The 19,514-nt window shown below is 53.3% G+C and overlaps 5 protein-coding genes across 5 annotated transcripts; 4 read left to right on the forward strand and 1 right to left on the reverse strand.

The window, feature by feature from the left end:
- Positions 1–483: 483 nt before the first annotated feature.
- On the forward strand, positions 484–1,543 carry PG994_005469 (uncharacterized protein; the record flags this gene model as incomplete). The annotated part of the gene is made up of 2 exons (XM_066856878.1): positions 484–1,023; positions 1,115–1,543. The coding sequence occupies 2 exons, from the start codon at positions 484–486 to the stop codon at positions 1,541–1,543; spliced, it is 969 nt and encodes a 322-aa protein (XP_066716147.1).
- Positions 1,544–2,475: 932 nt separating this feature from the next.
- PG994_005470 (autophagy-related protein 11-domain-containing protein) lies at positions 2,476–7,126 on the reverse strand (the record flags this gene model as incomplete). The annotated part of the gene is made up of 4 exons (XM_066856879.1): positions 2,476–2,739; positions 2,824–4,095; positions 4,176–6,825; positions 7,053–7,126. The coding sequence occupies 4 exons, from the start codon at positions 7,124–7,126 to the stop codon at positions 2,476–2,478; spliced, it is 4,260 nt and encodes a 1,419-aa protein (XP_066716148.1).
- A 969-nt stretch (positions 7,127–8,095) lies between these two features.
- On the forward strand, positions 8,096–8,915 carry PG994_005471 (uncharacterized protein; the record flags this gene model as incomplete). The annotated part of the gene is made up of 3 exons (XM_066856880.1): positions 8,096–8,273; positions 8,331–8,487; positions 8,552–8,915. 3 exons carry the CDS (start codon positions 8,096–8,098, stop codon positions 8,913–8,915), a joined length of 699 nt encoding a protein of 232 aa, XP_066716149.1.
- A 4,841-nt stretch (positions 8,916–13,756) lies between these two features.
- PG994_005472 (HMG box-containing protein) lies at positions 13,757–14,271 on the forward strand (the record flags this gene model as incomplete). Its single annotated transcript, XM_066856881.1, has 3 exons — positions 13,757–13,823; positions 13,977–14,072; positions 14,132–14,271. The coding sequence occupies 3 exons, from the start codon at positions 13,757–13,759 to the stop codon at positions 14,269–14,271; spliced, it is 303 nt and encodes a 100-aa protein (XP_066716150.1).
- Positions 14,272–16,911: 2,640 nt separating this feature from the next.
- On the forward strand, positions 16,912–18,931 carry PG994_005473 (uncharacterized protein; the record flags this gene model as incomplete). Its single annotated transcript, XM_066856882.1, is given in 10 exon segments — positions 16,912–17,306; positions 17,368–17,444; positions 17,498–17,571; positions 17,599–17,691; positions 17,707–17,825; positions 17,918–18,153; positions 18,235–18,346; positions 18,412–18,539; positions 18,602–18,772; positions 18,837–18,931. 10 exon segments carry the CDS (start codon positions 16,912–16,914, stop codon positions 18,929–18,931), a joined length of 1,500 nt encoding a protein of 499 aa, XP_066716151.1.
- Between the last annotated feature and the right edge of the window lie 583 nt (positions 18,932–19,514).

Raw genomic sequence — 19,514 nt, forward strand, 5'->3', positions numbered from 1 at the left:
GGCCGCGTAAGCTAACTGGCGTGAGGCATTTTTGCTATTGGGCCGGATACGAATAAGGAGTTGGAAGGAGTTGGAGATAAAATTGTAAGGGAAACCGGGCAAGGCAACATGAAGTATTTATCACGAACTGTCGACATCGATTGAAAGTCAGGCGGTACCTGCGATCTTGGGTCGAGGAACAAAGTCGGTCCCCGCTACCGGGTCCTGATTGGTGGGAGAGGCACGGCGGGTGGGGCGGCTTGGGGCAATCAGAAACGGCAGCCTCGACAGCGACACACGGATTTCAGAGGACAACCCGGCCCCACTATGCCGGAAAGTTGTCTAGCCATTTTCTGCCCAAGCTTCAGCAAGCCTTCTCACCCTCCGACGAAGGTGGAAGCTCCATCAAAAAGTTCGCGAAGGCGTCAAAACGTCACCCCAAACCACCCCACGACGACACCAATTGGCCGTCTCCGACCGATCGACCACATAGACACAGACACAATGGCCTTCCGAATACAACCTCTGGCCCGACCGGCCTCGAGGGCCACCGCCTTTGCCGCGGGCTGCAGTAGCAGCAGCAGCTCCTCCACATCGACAACAGCAACCTACCGCCCTCTACTCTCCTCCTCCTTGTTCCAGCAGCAGCAGCAGCAGGTCCGGTACGCGCGCACCATGACCCGGGCCGAGGAGGAGGACCTGCAGGGCATCCCCGTGCGCCTGCTGCGCGACATCGTCGGCTTCGGCCGCCAGCACGCCATCATCCGCGTCAAGCCCGGCCGCATGCGCAACGTCTGGCACCACAAGGGCCTCGCCGAGTACATGACCAAGCAGCGTTTCGCCGAGCTGGGCGTCACCGAGGCCGCTATCGGCGTCCGCGACCGCACCTTCGGTACCCAGCTGCTGGTCGAGGACGACGCCAACGCCGAGGCCAGCGGCGGCAAGAAGAAGAAGAAGAGGGCTTCTTCCAAGTCCGAGGCCGACGGCGGCAGCAACCAGGATAAGAAGAACAAGACGCTGCTCGAGGACACCAGGACTCAGTCGGTAAGTGGTGGCTCTACACCTCTTGAAGTTTTCTCCATATTGCTTTACTTTGGATTGGAGCAAATTGCTAACTGAACCAACAAAAAAACAGCCCGAGGAGACCCGCGCCTTCTTCGACCAGATCATCCCCGAAGTCCTCACCTTCGCCCGCAAACCCATCTCGACCCCCGAACCCGCCGCGCCCGCCATCCCCCGCTCCCCGGCGCTGGCCGCCGACGCCGTGACCTCGCTCGAGCCGGACCCCGCGACCACGGCGGCGCCCGCCGTCCCCGCCATCTTCGGCTCCGTGACCGCGCACGACATCCTCGAGATCGCCATGGCGGGCGCCCAGTCCGTCCGGCCCGGCGCCGTCCTCAGCGGCGCCCTCCAGGCCCGCGATATCGTCATCCTGGGCCTCGAGGACGGCGAGGACCGCATCAAGCATATCGGCCGCTTCGAGGTCGAGATCCGCGCGGGCGGCGACAGGCTTCCGCCGCTGCGGAGGGTCGTCGAGGTCGTGCCCGAAGACGAGGGGGCATAGATGCACAGAAAATGGAAGGGGAAAAAGAAAGAAAAGCTTGGCCTATAAGGGAACTCGGCTATCCATGGTTTCTCCCCTCCTGGAGAGAGCATTACCGTCCGCTCCTCTCTCAAGAGAAGCAGGTGCCAACCTCGAGAGAAAAAGGAAAAATCCCAGCATCTACGCTTACCTGTTAAGGCCGTGTAGAAAGCGTGCAGATACGGGCCTGGGATGTTGGTTGTATACTAGTTCGACAGAAGTGCCGATATTGTATATGCACATGTACCATACATATAGAGTACCATGGGCAAACTGTAGTCCATGAGCGAGCAGATAGGAGGGCTCCGGGTGTGAAGATAGACCGCATAGAACCCTACATGTATCTGTACATACGTACATTCGAAAGCACACCAATCTCGCTCAATCCATTCACGCTCTCCAAGAGCATAGCACGTAGTGATGACCGACGGGACTATTCATCGACTCGCTGGTCAGACGATTACCAACGCTCTCTCTTGAGGGATGCCGTCTATGATGATATTGGGTATACTACAAACTAAAGAACCGTTTCCCCTTCGCTCGCTCGTATCGTTAATAGTGGCCGAAAACACTCTCACAACCTTCTAAGGCAACTTCGCCATGCCCAAAAGGGCGTGAAAGCAAAAAGACGATCAATCTAGGCCTAGGTCCGAAGGGCCGACCAAAATGCAAAAGAAAAGAAAAAAACGCCTTCCTCGCATTTCCCATACCGAAGCCCAACCAACTAAGCCAATGATGAATGCAACCCTCTATAAGACGATGGAGGGAACAAAGGACATAACGAGAAGAGGAAGAAAAAGCAGGGCACCAAAACTCCTCCAGGGCGACATATGCCATGAATGTTTCCAATTCCACACTATCAAATCCGAATCTCAGTCTCCTGTAGCCCAAGTACTGATCTGCTCTGACGGAGACTACTGGCCAGGATAACTGACGTCCAGACTCCAAAGCTCATCCCAGACCACACTCTGATCGGGGCCATCAGCATTAGCGCTGCTAGCGTTACTCATGTCGCGCTGAAGCTGCGGCAGCGGTTCCGTTGCCTTCTGCGGGTTACTACGCTCCCAGGGATGTGGGTGAAAGTAAGTGTTGCGAGCAGAAGCAGAAGCAGAAATAGAAGCTGAAGCAGGCGCAGGAGTAGGACGATGGCGGCGTCGCGGAGACAACGACAATCGCTGCTGGTCCCCGATGATTAGTGAGTATTACACCCCCAATCCCACAACTCAAGGACCGAGCAGGGCATCCACATCGTGCTGTCGTACCTCGTTTCCATTGCCTCCTTGACCGCCGTCAGCATTGCCCGCTTCCGCATCCTGTACTTGCGCGTTGGACAACAACGACGTCTTGCTGGAACCGCCGTCGTGTCGTGCCTTGAAAGGGCTTCCCGCGGGCCCGGCTTGGCCTCCTGCCTCGGAAGCCGCCTGCCCCCCAGCGATGGGAACGGCCCGCAAGCTGTTCGTCTCCGACGCCAGGGCGCTGCTCTTGGCGGCACTTGCACCCGCGCCGCCCGCGAACGGTAGGTTCTTCCTAGTCGAACTGCCCGAGCTGCTGCGCCGCGTCTTCAGGCTCTCGCTCAGAGTCTTGCTCACGGCCTTCATCTTGGCATTGTCGCCGCCGGCCGACAGGAGCTTGCTCGCGCCCGAGCGTGCCTGGTGAGTGTGCATATCGGCCCGAGCCTCGACGTTATTCGTAGCGACCGTGCTCTTGCCCAGGCCCGGGGTAGAAGGCGCGCCAGCCTTATCCTCGATCGCATCGATAAGCCACCAGCGGAGACCATCGGACAGATCGAAAGGGTTATCAAATTCGTCTCCCGTATTGACCGAGTCGGTCTCCGAAAGCGGAAGCTGGGCAGCCGTCGAGGAGAGACTCTTAGACAAATCAACAACACGTTCCTGGATCCGCGTGATCCGCGCTACTAGCCATTCTCGCTGGCGCAGACGGTGGCTTTCTTGCTCACGCAGGAAGAAGTGTGGGCAGCCGACGTTGAAAGCCGCCCAAGCGCCGGTGGTCTGGTTACGAGTAGGCAAGAATAACGCCAAGTCGCCCTCCTTAAAGTGCCTGAAGGCGATTTTATCGTGCGCGTCTTTAACTGCGGCATGGGCTCGTTCTTTATAGGAGCGGGCATCTCGAGTCATCTTGCGAGCGGTATGCTCGGCCTCCTTTACACGTCGATAGAGGGTATTCGCGAAAATATCAATATCGAAAAAGCCTGGTCCTTTGACAAATGACTGGTATTGGGTAGCCTCCGTATCGCCGTCATCGGCGTTCATCCAGAACAGCAGTTTCAGGTCAGTACTACTGGCCATCGGAGCTGTAGCCCAAGACACGGAGCGACGGATCGAACTACTGGGGTCGGACGAATCATTGGGATCCCGAGCGGTACGTTCAGAACGCGGGATCTTCTGGATGGTAAACTCCTCGTCCTTCCGCGTCACTGAGAAGCCCAATCTCTCGAGGAGTCGGCAAAGTCGTTCGTTGTGGGTGTACAGCCGCTGCGTAATGTCTTTGGTCCGGTCACTGCGGCCTTCAAAGCGCTGATTGAGGCTAGTAAGCCGGGCTCGGAAGACTTGAGTCTCTCTTGGTACATCCGGACTTCTTCCTCGAGGCTGCCCACCTGAGACTGCCTCGCTGCCAATGATTCCGTCAACTCGGCGACTCGCTTCTCTGCATCTTCCAGCTCTGTCCGCAGTGTCTCTGATCCAGACTCGCCTTCTGTCATCTTCTTTCGAAGTTCGTGGAGCTCATCTCGGCTCTGCTTCAGTTCGCCCTCCAACGCAGCGCTCTTGGCCTTCTCCGAGTCCAAAGCTTCGTGTAGCTTCATCCGAGTGGTCTCCTCTGTAGACAATGTGTCTTTGGTAGTAGAGAGTTCGGCTTTGGTGTCATAGATGGTATGTTGTGCAACTTCCAACTCCGACTTCAAGATGGCCATGTCCTCTTCTAATGACTTGAACTTGGTGAGAACTTCGCTGGACTTATTGGTGACAGCCTCCATCAGATCATTAATATCCTCGGGCACCCGGTCTCGTGGCGACATCTGCCCGTGCAGATCTCTAAGTGTGCGAGCGTGGAGCTGAGAGTTTTGCTCAGATGTTTCCGCTCTGCTTGTCAGGTCCTTGACACTCTCCCTGGCTTCTTGTAGTTGCCTCTCAAGTTCCTCGTTGCGCTGAATCTGTATTCGAGCCTCATTTCGCAGGTACTCGGCCTGACCTTGTGTCTTTAGGGCCTCATCCTGCTTCTCTTGGGTCAAACGTTCCACCTCATCTTCGAGTGATCGCAGCTTGTCGTCATATGTGACCTTCTCATTCTCCCTAGATTCACCAAAATGCTCGATCTCGTCTTCAGTCTCTTCGAGGCGGGCTTTGAGCGTCTTGATCTCCTCTTCCAAAGACTTTCGCTCTTCCATGAACTCCCGCTTCAAGGCTTCCATATTGCCCAGAAGATCTTTCTTGGTCGAATTGACCTCGTCCATCTGCCCCTCGATCTCCTTGGCGCGACCAGCAGCCTCTTTGAACAGAGCTGACTGCTCCTGCTCCGCCTTTAGTTCGCCCTCTAATTGGGCTATGCGATTAAGAAGAGCCCCATTGGCTTCCGAAGTGGTTGAACCCCGTCGGCTTTCGGACGCCCGTGGCGACTTGAGGGGAGCAGCAGAGTCGCTGCGCTCGTTCTGGCCGCCTGGCTGGAAAAGGCTGCCCATAGCCGGTGTGCTCTGCCGGTGCAGCAAACCCTCGAGACGACGAACACGACTCTCCGCTGTCTTGAGCTTGTTCTCGAGCTTCACCTTGTCGTCTTGAAGGGTTCGGAACAAATCGTCATCGCCGCGAATCATGAGCCCACTACGACCAAGCGCCGCCTCGTGAACGCTTCCGTTCTTGAAAGCCTTCAGTCGTTTGGCTTGCTGCTTTGTCGGAGAGTTCAGCTCCTTGACAATCTTGGCCACTTCTTCGACCATATTATCATCGACTCCTTGCTGTTGGACTTCGGTCATAAAATCCTCGAGGTCGCGCTTTGTCACGGCTGGCCAAGTATCTTCGTCGCCTAGGAGATTCACTTCAAGACCCAACACGGTATCGTTCTTATCTGGACCATAGGTGTTGCCAACGACTTTCTGGAATTTTCGCCGACGCTTAAGCTCCTCATCCTGGAACAAAGCCATCTCGTTGGCCAGGGTGGACGAGTCTGTTTTGACCTTGTCCTGCCACTCACGCCTTCGCACGGCCTCGGCTACAAACGATGCGTACATGAATGGTAACTGTTGTATTAGCCGAAGGTAGTCGAAGGTAGTCATCTCCTCCTCTCCTTGGTTGAGCAAAGTCATCTTTGTCTTGAGGTTGTGGTGTAATGATGTGATTTCAGCGATGGTGCGCATGAAGATGAGCGAACCCGATGCTAGACCGTTGCGGGCTTCGGTCGCATAACGGAGCATTTCGTCCATCTCTTGGGACCGCGCACGTATACTGGGCAAAAGTCGTTCCGTATGGTTGGCTGCAGTCTTTGAAGCCTGGAGCAGATCTCTCGTAGTTGAAGAGTAATTAAGAGTAGCCTCGTAGTCGGTGTCGATCTTCTTGGCGACCGCCTCGATGTCCTCCAGCAGCTGCACGCTTTCGTTGTTGCGTTGCAGTGCCGAACGGGACATGACCTTCTCGAATTCCTGGAAGAGGTCGTCACACCCATCAAACATCTTGGCGGCCGTTTTGTCTAGCTCGGAAACCTTGCTGTTGAACTTACGCAGTGACGTGTTTGCTAGCTTTCCAGCCTTGCGGGTCGTATCGAGGTCGATCAGATCTTCCAGCGTCGCCTGCCGGGACTTCCGCGTTTCCCTGCCCGTCATGAAACGCACCATGGCGGGCGAGATATTGACACTTCGAGCGATCTCCAGCAGACGTTCCCAGTTGTTGGCGAGTGAGTTGTAGTCTTCCTGGGTAGGCGTCACCCAGTCCTTCAGCTCTTTATATTTGGGCTCGATCGGGCGGACAGCGGTCTCCAAGTTGGCGACGGCAGCATCAAGACACTTGACCATGACGTCCATCTCACCGTGGCGCGCTTGGGCGGCTTCGACCATGGCGGTGCAGTCCTCGAGGACCGTCAGCGCCCAGTCGCGCCGACTCTTGAATAGTTCGTGCCATGATTGCAAAGAGCGAGTATCGGTAAGGGAATTGGGAGCGGCGGAAATGTTGTAGCGCTTCGGGAGCGGTTCTTGCGAGACTAGCGACGCTGGGGTGCCTGTAGTCGATGCCTGTATTATGCGGATGTCGTAGATGTATAATCTTTCTCCGTTTGTATTGTTTGGAGTTTAGCTGTCTTGCCTGGGGCGTCAGAGTGACGATGTTTTGGACGGGAATAGCGCTCTGTCGAGCTACCCAGGACTTGAAGTCATCGAGGCTGCAGCAAATATTGAGTCAGTTGCCATCATCATCACCACAATAACTAGATGCCGGACCAACAGGGCCATCATGCATGGGCCAGGTGCAATCAGGAAGGGACGGGAACGTACGTTGCGAACTGCGAGATGTCAACCTGCAGGCGCTGGCCCGTATGGGCTATCAACACCTGCGTCCTGGTCGCCATGGCGCATGCATTTCTCCCTTGCAAGGCAACAGGAGCAAACGGGATGAGGTTGAGGAAGTGAAACCGAACCTCGGAACTCCAGGGAATCGGGGTTAGGTAGAGGTGCTAGGGCGGAAGAAGGCGGGTGCCTTATCGAGTCATCCGCCTTGTCTTTGCCTGTCGCATGGGTTTGGTTTAGGTGGTTCTTTTTTCCTTTGTTTCCCTGTTGACCAGAATGTTTGGATAAGCTAGGGTTAGGCAGATGATTTGTTATTACCAGTCACCGGTATCTCTCTCTCTCTCTCTCTCTCTCTACGGAGTAAATCGGTGCTTATTGGGAGATAATGATGCTAAAGTCCGACCAGACGCACACGCGAACAACAGCATAAGGCTTCCCTTGGCCGCGTATCGAATCAGGAATCGTCACTCGCGGTCACTCTCAGTGTGTAGCTCTGACTTGTAGCTTGCCCGTCCGGTGCCACTAGAGAGACCCTGGCGGAGACCCTGGCAACCAGCAACCTGACCGTGCTAGTCGTTATCGTTTTGCCTAGTGGGGTATTGTGATGCCGCCTGCTGATCTCGCGGCCTGGCTGTTGGATGAGACTCTTATCGTTGGTTGATGATCCAAATATGTAGGTGGTTGGAGATGCTTTCTGGGGGATAATTACGTAGTCGGAGAGGGAATCGGATGGAATAGAGGATTATTCAACAATTCGTGATTTTAGCTGCGGATTGCGGATATTCCCTCTCAAAGTTCGGCCGGAGCTTTGGACTGTAGAGCATGATGAGCATTTAGATAACCGCCACAACGGCCCAGCCGCAACAGGTTCAGCCACACTAAACACCCACCGCGAGAACGCGTTGGGTCGGAAGCAAGGGTGTGGATGGTAGGTATCTACATGCTGCAGCGATCCAAGGTGTCAATCGTCTAGCTGGACAATACCTACAATCTCTTCTTTTTCGGGCATATTCTCATTACAGCAATTGAGGATGGACCAGTCACCGAGAAAGCTGACGACTACATCAGCTACCAACTCAGGTGAAGACCCAGAATCAAGCGAGCTGCTGCTGTCAGACCAAGAGAAGCGTGTTCTAGAGCTTTATGACCAGCTACAGCAATTGCAGTTCCAGATAGCGCTTTTCAATGCACATAACAGCCATGTCCCAGGTGAGTGAGCTTGTGCCTTGACTGACCATGTTGGGAAATACTGACCCTACATTTCAGACCAACAAGAATCGCAGTCCTTTGAAGCAGCGCAGGAGGCTTTGCTTCAAACAAGGGCGAGATACGTCCTACGCAACGATGTCGCAGAGAGTGTGTTGTCCGTGAAGCCTGTATTGCAAGCAGTCCATGCGGGAAGCAGGGCTTCTCCTATTGAACGGTACCTTTGGATGGCATCTATCTGACTAAAACATTATCTACACTTATCTAATGTGTCTTCTCAGTGATCTGCTCCCTGTCGTGCAGGAAAGGGATGAAGCCTCGACGACCCTGGCCCATCACTCTACCGAGCTTCGAGCAATTCTGGACGATCTGACCGAGACGGAAGCCAAGGTACTTTGGTTGAGCCAAGAGAACGCGAATCTCGCATCGCAGGTGCTGAAGCTCGCCGCGCAGGAAAAGCGGCAACGAGACGAGGCCCTCATCTCGGACCCGGCACACCGCGAGGAGATTGCCTGGCTCGAGGCCGAGGTCCGGACTAGTCACCGGCGCTGGCGGGTCATGAAAGGCACAGCAAGTGCCATCGTCGCTGGGAGCGGAGTCGACTGGGCGCAGGATGAGGGTCTGAGGGAAAATGGTACTGGATGAGGATGAGGACGGAGTCTAGGAGTGTTGGCAGGGAACATTCCAGTTGGATAGGCTCCTTTCACAGCTTCTGTTGTGAAACCCTAATACTTGAGAAAGCAGCCAGTGAATGAACACTGCAGTTGCCAAACCATGCGTAATCCAGTGAAGCCAGTGTTGCTTTGTCAACTTTTATACATGATCGGCTCACGCACATATTGCTTCATGGTAGGTAAACTCCAGAGTATGGGAATCCAGCTTCCCACCAAGCATCCAAATGGTCAGGTATGCCTACAATCTGATGCACCCAGCCGGGAGCGGCCCGTAAATGAACTCGCGATCTGCAGTTTGATTTGAATCTTGTGACTGTTGTGACTTGCCCTCTCACGTCGGTCAAACTACCAGGTATATCCCAAAATGCTCGGGAGTAGAGATTTTCAGCACTTGCGCAAACATGGCAACGCGGCAATATTGGACAAGCATGTAGTTAAGGCTTTGCGGGTATCGCAAAGCTCGTGGAGTGCATATGTAAGTAAGTAGGGTCCTTAGATGGTGGGGGATTGTGGATTGGGTGAGATCTGGGTTAAAGAAGGGGGACGGGCATATGCATGTGCCATTCGCGATCACCACAGGCGACTGGGTTGGGCTGCGTTGGGTTCTGGGCTGGGCTGAGTAGCTGGGCGGACCAATCTGAGAGCAGCTGTGCCTGAATGGATGAGGATTAGCGCAGTTGCAGTCGAGGTCGCATCGGTTTGTCTGGGGTCTATCTCGCTCTCGTTTCAAGTCCATTTGATTGTTTGGTTTGGTTTGGGACAAGAAAGGAAAACCCCGTCGATTCGGGGTGAGGTCGTGATCAGCAAGCACATCAACGCCTCGGGCCCAAGCTGAGGATGATGGAATTATTGGCCATACTGGAGCAAATGGCTTCAGCTGTGGGATGTGGGAATCGATGCATGTTCCACGTGATGTCAAGGTTACAATGGTGTGAAATCAGCCGCCCGTCACTTTGCGAGAATCCAAGGCAGACCTGGCGCGTGGTTGCTGTGCTTATTTTTGTTCCTATTTCCTACCTTGTCTCCGGCCGTCTCCAGGTGATTGATTTGTTCTTATTATGGTCGATTATGCTTTACCGAGTGGATTGGCCTTTCCGGCCTGGGCTTGGAGTAGGCGTCGTGGTGGAGGACCGTCGGATTATCGACAGTGCGGATTGGTGCGACATACGCTTGGAAGCCCGCGAGGAAACCTGGCATGGCCTGTACAGTGTACTCCTTTGGAGGCCGGGTACTTTGATCCCAACACTGATTTTTGCCTCTGCATTGGGGCTAGCGAGACATCCAATGCTTGCCATTGTCCGTTGCTTTGGACGTCGGTTGCTAGCGTTGGAATACGTTCAAGGCAATAAGACATGACATCGCGTTGTGCCCTTGTTCCGCATAAAGCAGCATCAGGATCAGTCTGGACTTGGGTGCTTGGAGTGTAGTCGGATTAGCCATTCTCCCATTAGCCCACGAGTGAAATGATAGCCTTGGATGGTTGGCTCAACTCCCGAGGAGACGGGGTGCCATGTCCCCACTCATGATAGATAGCTGAAGTTATCATACATTAACCTTGCCATGTCCGGTTCGCCATCTTCGAGGGCGAGCCTTGCTTCGATATGTCCATGAAAACATCTTTGTAGTTGCTCAGCAGTAACTCTCTGCTATCTGAAAGCAATAGCTCACTTGCTGTGGAATAGAACACGGTTACACTTCTTCAGAATACGTACGACATGTCGAGCGGGCAGGCGGATTAGCCAATATCAACATGCAGTCCGTCGGCCTATGAAAAGAAGGCTCACTGCAGAGGTTTGGTGCCACGAGCTTACGCGCTGAAAAGAAACCAGTCCTTTGACTTGGGGAAAGGAGATCAAATGTCTGCACCATGGGCCATTGCAACGTAGGTGATGCAGTGCTAACCAAACGACTACGCCTTGAGTTCTCTTCTTGGGAGAGTTTATATCCAGACATCGGTAATTCGTAGCATAATGATGCATGCAAGCTACAGCAAGTGGTTGCGGTTGCTCGCGAAAGACAGATGGGCAGAGTCCTGACTGCATTGCACTATGTTAGTATGTCCAAGGTGCTGCATGGCTAAAAGCGTCAGTCGTTGCAGTCAACATGAAAATCAGTCAATACGCAATACTGATAGACGGGAGAAGAGTATTGCTTCAGCCCAGTATGCAGGCCTATGATCCTTAGCCAGTGAGCAAGGGAGGGATTGAAACGAAGCGTTGATAGGTTGACTAAGAAAAGAATGCTAAGAAGGGCGGGCCCATGGCAATGTTGGAGGGAGAGGGAGAGTGTGTGTGTCAGCAAGAGAAAGGGAGAGTGTGAGAAGAGACAGTTGCCGTTGACCAAGCAAAGGCGACTCCAAGAAAGCTGTGTCGTCCGTGTTCAAGGAGCAGCAAGGAAAGGCAAGAAGAGAGGGAAAAGTCTGCAGCAGGCAAATTGGGGGACCGTCGAAACTCCCAGCGAAATGGTGTGTCACGGAAATCAGCTGCTGCGCGACAAAAGCACCAGCGTCCCAAAAGCATCGCACCCACTTTGTTCGTCATGGAACAGTAGATAGGCCAATGTACCACTCACGCTAACAAGGGACCGCGAGGTACATGGCCTGCTACCGGGCTGCGAGGTTCACTCAGCCGTAGGTGTGTGACAAACAGATGGCCCTGGAGGGTGCAGGTAAAGGCGTGGGCAAAGTCAGTGGGCGCAAGCAGCGCGCTGATTGAAGGAAACGTGGGCATGGGAGGGTTTATGCTCAATAATGGATGGGGGTAGGCGACGGAGAGTGATGTGTGTCAATTGAAATAGACGGCCGGATGGCTTGGAAGGGACCTCGCCAACGACGCCCAGATGAGACCAGCAGCAACCATGGATCGCACTCCAAGTACACAGTACTGTAGCTGGAGCCGGGGTGGACGCGCTACAAGGCCGCGCAGTTGCAGTACATCGCTTGCAGGTGAGTGACATGAGCAGGGAGGCAGGCAGAAGCAGCCAATTTTTTGGGATTGATAAACATCAAGCCCGAACTGGTCCGAGAAAGCGTCTGGCATCTGCATCACTCACTCATGCCTATACGCTCTTTTTGTTTTGTTTAATGCATTTGAGTCTCGCCATCACTAAAATGAACGGTGCATGTATGATTTGATCGATCCTATCTAGTGCTGCAAATGCTTTGTACCAATCGATAAGAGAGAACGATGATGGAGATAGAGAACGAGAAAAAACGCAGGCTCCAAATCTCAAAGCCTCGTTCAAACAAACACACATGAAATCGGTAGCCCGCCTATCTGGATTGGATAAATACGTGGTACCTTAACGCAATCCGCACATACGCGCATAAAGCAGCGCGAGTATGTAATGTACAGACGCTTCTCGCCTGCAGTGAACAGGCAGGACTGGAGGAGGCAGGCTAGCACAAGTTCAGCCAGACACGAGACACGACAATCAGGAACATGGAAGGAACGAAGGAAAAAAAACCATAAGAGAACCCACCCAGATCTTTGCAAGTGCCAGGCAAGCCAGGCTCCGTTCCCAGAATTATGCCCAGTCTCAGTGAACCAGAACTGCCGTCTCCCTAAGCAGTCAATGGATGAGGCAGGTTGGCAGGGCAGGGAAGTGTGCGGGTTACAGTCGTGTGTGTACAGGGAAGCCAATGAAAGGAGCGGGTGCAGAGACGAGCGCGCGAGTGGTGAGTGAGTGATAGTGCGTGTACGTGAGTGTTTGGTGTGAGTGTGAGTGTGAGTGCAGGTGTGAATGTACTGTAGGTCTGGTCGCAGTGAAGGAAGATGTAGTAGTGTATTATTGTGTGTGATGTCTGTCTGGGTCCATGTCTGGTTTGGAGACTCCCCCTCAGAAGCCGGGCCCCCCCCTCTCTTTTTTCCCCTCCTGCGCCTGCGCACACACACACCATTCACTCACACCAGGCACTTTGCAGTCAAGTCCAAGTTCAAGCCTGGCTGGTCTGGTCCCTCTGGTCCCTCACCAAACCCCCCCCCCCCTCTGCCCGCGCAATCACCCAGCCAGACCCAGCCCATAGTAAAAAAGGCTGTCTACCACTTTCCCCCCATACAAATTCCCCCTTCTTCTCTCACCCATTTCCTCTCATACAAAATCTCCCACCCAAATCGTGTCTTCACCTACAACCGCTTGCCAACACACTCAAGGCGAGCATACCATACAGTAAGTACTTGCCCTTCTGTGCAATTCCCTCCCAAACACAAGTCACTCTCGACCATCCGCCTTATTCCCAAGTTATTCACTCGCAAATCCCCTCTGGCTTTGTCACAATCGCCATTGGCCGGGTTTTTCGACTGCTGGTCGTTGTGCATCCGTCACCAAACGCGCGAGCTGGTTTCTCTCGAGTTGTCCAAGCTTTGCCATCACATTTCCCTCAACTGGTTGGCCTTGGTCTCCGAGCCAACAACCCAAACCAGCACGCATCACATCACCACCTTCGTGTCTAAGTGCAATCAATTCACTAACAACGATTTCGCATCACAGCTTCAACCACCACCACACACACATCTGTCGACTCGCACAAACACTTCAAAGTATGCAAAATACCCTTTGCGATCCGATCCCAAGCTTCAATTCCCAATTGCCACGCGTTGGGATGTGCAATTGCATTTGCGACACAAGTGCATCACTCCTCCACCTGCGCCCATGTCACGCGTTATCGCCCAAAATCTGCCCCGCGACGCGTCGTTCTGGCGCCGTCACTCTCCAATCCACCCATCTCCATGCACTACGCGAACCACCAACGCAGCATGCCCAGAGCACCTCAGGTGCACACGCTTGAGAAAGCCGGACTAACATGATTCGCAGATGCCTAAGGAAGCCACCACCAAGCGCGGTAAGACCGGCAAGGTCGAGAAGAGAAAGGGCAAGAAAGGTAAGTCTGAACTTCCCTTCGCACTACATCCTCAAGATCGAGTCCGACCTGTGTGTCGGCCTCTTTTTATGTCGAGTGTTTCGGCGGCGATCCCCAAATAATCACATCTATTGCCTACACCTAAAAATATATTGCTAACTTGGTCTCCATCAGACCCCAACGCACCCAAGCGTGGTCTCTCTGCCTACATGTTCTTCGCCAACGAGCAACGTGAGAATGTTCGTGAGGAGAACCCTGGTATCTCTTTCGGTAAGCAACCCTGCTGCAGATAATCCTGTCCCCCCCCTTGACTAACCACTTTCCCACAGGCCAGGTTGGCAAGATCCTTGGTGAGCGCTGGAAGGCTCTGAACGATAAGCAGCGTGGTCCTTACGAGGCCAAGGCTGCTACCGACAAGAAGCGTTACGAAGACGAGAAGGCAGCTTACCAAGTAGGTCTCTCGACATGATGAATAATCACTCCAAAGACGTTCGTCTGATAGAGATTAGGCCGCGGATGATGACGACGAGGAGTGAACTGCTTCATTCATATCTGCTTTTTCTCGTTTTCTACGCTTCCGTCCACGAGAGCCTAACCTCATGAGAGATGACTTCACGCTTGGTCGTCTTCTGCAAGGAAAGCTTGGGCACAAAGTGGATGGCCTAGGTTTTCCTTTTTTCTGACTGTAATATGGATCTCGGAACGGTGTTGTCGCACAGGGATAGGGCCGTCGTGCCTTAGGTTTTGCTTTGCATTTTTCAGAGTCAATAATGATTTGCGTTGACCACTCTTGATGATGAGTTTTAAGGGCGATGAAGTTGCCGTGAACGTTCTCAGATACCATAGTCATCGAAAACAAATGTACAATACTCCCATCACGAATAGTGGCTATTGCCTACACCTTGAGACTTCACTTGTTGGTTCGTCATTGGTGAGAGTAAAATAATATGAACGCCATGCATAGGTAGCAGCATGCTTTCTTCCAGTGCTATTAATATGCCGAGACGCTGTTGCTATCATGATCAAACAGCAGTTATGAATATGTATGTCTGCCTACATATTATGTCTATCAGACCCTCATAACTTGGGTGCTCAGCTCAATACACAGGGTCCGTGTAACGAGATTCTGCATCCCATCCATCTAGCCCATCACCATGGTCCACCCCTAGGGCTGACCCCTTCCGGGTGCAGTGGTGTGGTGGTGTGGTGGTGGGCAGGGTGAAGAGTCACGACTTGATTGGGCCCTGGATGGCCAGGTTCGTTCGAAAGAGAAGGCTTTACGTTACAGAAAGCCTCATTGATGGTTGCCTAAATCCTAAGGATCCGAGGATCTGTCAGCTTGAGCCTCAATTGCTTTTGGCAGCCTCCTACCGGCCGGCAGGTCGACCTGGGTGACTCCGCCCCGATCTCTGTCTGTTCTTCAGCTACTACGGTCGCTTCATTCCCCTGGAAGATCTCGGGTCCGTCCTCAGGGACGACATCCCGTAGAATGCGGCGCCAAAACTCAAGAAACCCCCGGCTTCTCTCAGGCATGCGACCGAACAATACTGGTAACGACGACTCAAAAAGGCGATCCCAGTATATGGACATAAGAATATTATGAGCCTGATCAAGTTCGACAGAAGGCTCGAAACTATTGTAATGCCGATTATGTCGCAGCACGTCTGGTCCCTACAAGCCACTGTCAGCATACTTACACAGAACAGAACACCGCTACGGTACAACAGCATCCTGTACAGGAGTCGGAGTGACAGACCCCCAATGGGTCCGGTGTCTGGAAGTACCCATGTCATGCATGTACTCTTGATGACCTTCAATATTGACCTCAAGCTTGGTTCTCCAAGCACTTGAGGTAGCTCCCGCTCATGTTGCTTATCTCCAGCTGCAGTATACCGAAACCGTACTGCACAAGCCCTCACTCAGCGCCACCCCAAGCATCCACCCATCGAGGAAAGGAGATCCTTCCGAAGACAATGCGATTTGTGGTTTGCTTCGATTGCCGAAGCCCTCTGTTTTCATCGTCGTCAATGAGTCAAACATTCAATCAGTTGCCATCTTTGCGGGGTTAATTCTTGAAATCAGGGAATGAATACCATGTTATGCCAACGATCGGGGACACGTAGCACCAGCCAGGGCAAGTCTCGAGACCAAGCTGGCTCTGGGGGACAGAAGGCTCTGAAGGCTCTGAAGCCTCTGAGATGTGAGTCGCCGTGGTGATATTGCGATATGCCACAGAGTCGGCCGGGACTGGTGCAAATTTCCCCCTCTTCCGCAGGGCGGCTTATGCAGGTTGCTCGCGTCGGACCACCCTACACATGACACGGGTTGCAACCGGCTCGACCAATCCGCATTGCATCTACTTTACGAGAAGTGGGCGTGGGAATTCGTGGCAATCGCTTACTGAACATGCTCGACATTCTGTTGAACTCTGCTACCCACGCATCTCCGTCGCCGGCAGCAATTCGAGTCAGTGGCATCCAGGCCGGATGCGCTCGAGGGCAGCGTTCGTCGAGGTCGATTGGCCGAGTCGGCTTACAATTGCTAATGTTGCTGTTATGCCGCCTGCCATCATCAGGCCCCTCGGGTACCTAGCAGCATTGGCTACCAATGATTGCATGGTAGCTCATTCTGGGGACACCCTATCGCCTGTCTCCTCTTCTATCTTACATCCAAGACAGAGCGGTCTTTCCTGTGCACATTTGCGCGCGTATCACTGAAGCCGGCTTTGCGATTTCCCCACACGGCCACCTGGCCGGCCTACTGCGGAGCAGGGAGAGCCTGCCGCTGCTTACCTACTGCCTACGTTGCCCAATTTGAAGCATTTTATTTATTTATTTCTTGACCCTCAATATCCCGTGCGTATAGGTCTCAGGCTGTGATTCCCTCTTTCCTTTGTTTTCCCTACTGTTTTTATTCCTGTTTGCGGCACACGCAAACACCTCTCCCGATCTGTCCGGTCCAAGGCATAGATATGAATACGATTAATGTTGATCATCATGGGACCCTTCTAAACGCACCTCACGTCGCCAAAGCCCTGCCGGAACACCCAACGCTGCGAACCTGACGACCATGGATATGATCACAAGAGAAGTCGGGTCTAGCTTGCTCAATGGATGCTGCGTTGAAGCCGAAAGGGCCCGGATTGTGGCATTATCCCTCGAGGGGCTTTGCCCTTAGCCTGCCAGAGAAGTTCCGTGCGCATTTGAAGGGCCTGATTCAACAGATTCAACTGTGCGGCCAGATGCTGCTCACGATAGCAGATCTATCCCAGCTTCACATCGTACGTGTCCCAGTGGTTACCGACTACCTCAACGTCATACTTCCCTGCTTCTCCAGGAGCCTGAGGGACATCACCGACTACGTGGAGAACAGCTCACTCGACAAGGAGCACCGATGGCGGAAGATGTACTACGTCATGGGCGAAGAGCTCCCGGGCACGCCGCTGCCCGCCCGATTCGCCATGTACCACGCATTCCTCGACATGCTGAAGCACCTCCTCACCAAGTACGATCCTACGATCCTCCTTCACAACTCCTTCGATGTTCCCTTGCTCACGTGGAAATAGGTCTCCTGAATTCGATATGAACGGGCTCGAGACTCTCCGCTTACGCATCTACCAACTTCGCGAAGCCAGAGGCATACGTGAGTGCCTATGCTGCCGCCGAACTGACTGCCAGACTGACCCTTGAGCCCAGCACCTCCAAGTCCTATCCACCAGAGCCACATCATCCGCCAACAGAAAGCGATGGCATTCTGGGAACAAGAGACAGTAGGTGCATGTGCACCCAACTAGTAGTTTACCGCTAAGTTCATACCAGAACACGCATTGGGCCGAGGACATCTTTACTCGGCCACTCCCTTCTCGCACAGAGTTCAAGAGAAGCAGTCGGTAAGTTTGCCGTAGTCCACCCGCAAGGTACCAGACGAGCTCACATCCCCTAGCTTCTGTTCTCGAGCATACGGTCCATTCCAACGCTTGGGTGCTATCGACGTGTTGTCCGACATCAAGACACTCGCCAAGAGGTATGACGAGAGACTGGCTCACCTGGTACTCCCCCTGTCGTACATATCTATCACCTTTCACACGGTGAGCACCGGATGACATTTGATCTTAGAACTTTCGACGACGACAACGTCTCCGTCACTTTCTTCCTCCATGGCTATGACGAGATCCCCACCCTTATGGTTCGGCAGATCCATATCCATAGTGGCGAACCGTGGGCTGCCATCAAAGGCGCTCATGAGCTGTGCATCAAACGAGACTTCGACTCGAGACTGACGTTCACCCGATGGAGCATTTCCGAGCGCCGAACCAAGCCATGGGCACAACTCACCTTCATCACATGGGAAGGTAAGCATCTTTCAAACACGCTGCAGGGATCCTAATTGGAACTGTCAGCCCCATGCAGCCAGCGTTCTTACTCCGTCACAGAAATGGTCCTTTTTTACTGTACGTTTGTCTGCCTCAAGGTACGCAGCCCGATGTTCATCAACATCCGCGAGGAGGAGTACGAGATTCGCAAAGAGAACAAGCTCTTTCAAGCGTAAGTCAACATGCGTCTGCTTCTTGAATTAAACGCGGCAAACATATTAAGACACCACCTGACAGGCAAATCTTCGACGATGGATTCAATCACTGCCTCAAAGTGTACGAAGACGCGCTGACCAAGCGGCGGCGTCTTCATGCCTCTGTCTGGGATGGGGACTTGAGAGGCTGTCCCATCTGGACCGCTTTCCGTGAGTACCGCGAACCTCAAGCTTTCAGACCATGGCCACGAAGTTTCTGACGATGTGACTAGTCCCTGACAAGAAGGGACCCCTACGAAGTTGGCTGCTGCGGAAAACGTCTCATGTCGTCGCGATCCGAGACGTCAGTCCTTACGTCTTTTGCAATAATTATCGAGCCAATACTACGGACCCACGCGAGAGTAAATTCAACGCGCTTGAGCTGGAGTTTACACACGCAACAGGTAGGTCGATCGAGGATGGAATGCGTCAGGCGTAGTGAAATGAGTTGACAGTCTTCTTGGAAAGGGGCCAAACGATTCAAAGAATTGTTCGAGGAACAAGCACCACCTTCGGGCACATCATCCGACCACGACGACACTGGCCCGTCAGAAGAATCTTGAGTTATCCTCATATCCCTCGATACTTGAGTTGAATTCCCGGCCCCCTCCACCGGGGTCCTCTAGGCCCCTTCGCGACTTCTTCATCTGACTTTATTGATCTTATCTTCTTTATCTTTTTCTTCCACTTTTAACTTATTGCGCTACTCGCTTTCGACGACGTTTGACTCTACCCTCAACACGCAGCCCCTTTGACTTTACCTAGACAGCGCTTTTTGACGAGATTACGACTCACAATCCCATTTAACGACCCCTTATGCCACGGCAAAGACGAAGTTGCATGACACGCTGTACGAACTTACGTTTTCACGACGAGGCGAAGATTGCATGATACCCCCAGGAGAAGCATTCTGATTATGCATTGGCATTCTGACGGCGGGCTGTATTACCAAAACGGAACGCGGAACGTTGGCAGGGTCTGCATGATAGATGTGATGATGCATGGACGGCCTTTCTTTATCAGTGATCTGCGAGAAGCGTGATATAGTTGCGGGTAAGACTGTGAAGCATGTTTGTCATGTAGGAGGCAATATTCTCTTGGTGTCTAGTTGTTCATATGCAATTGAATTTCTGTCTATTTTATCCA

The sequence above is a fragment of the Apiospora phragmitis genome (assembly GCF_038363925.1).
Source record: "Apiospora phragmitis strain CBS 135458 chromosome Unknown utg000006l:1.0-5683423.0:1.0-5690449.0, whole genome shotgun sequence".
Lineage (NCBI taxonomy): Eukaryota > Fungi > Ascomycota > Sordariomycetes > Amphisphaeriales > Apiosporaceae > Apiospora > Apiospora phragmitis.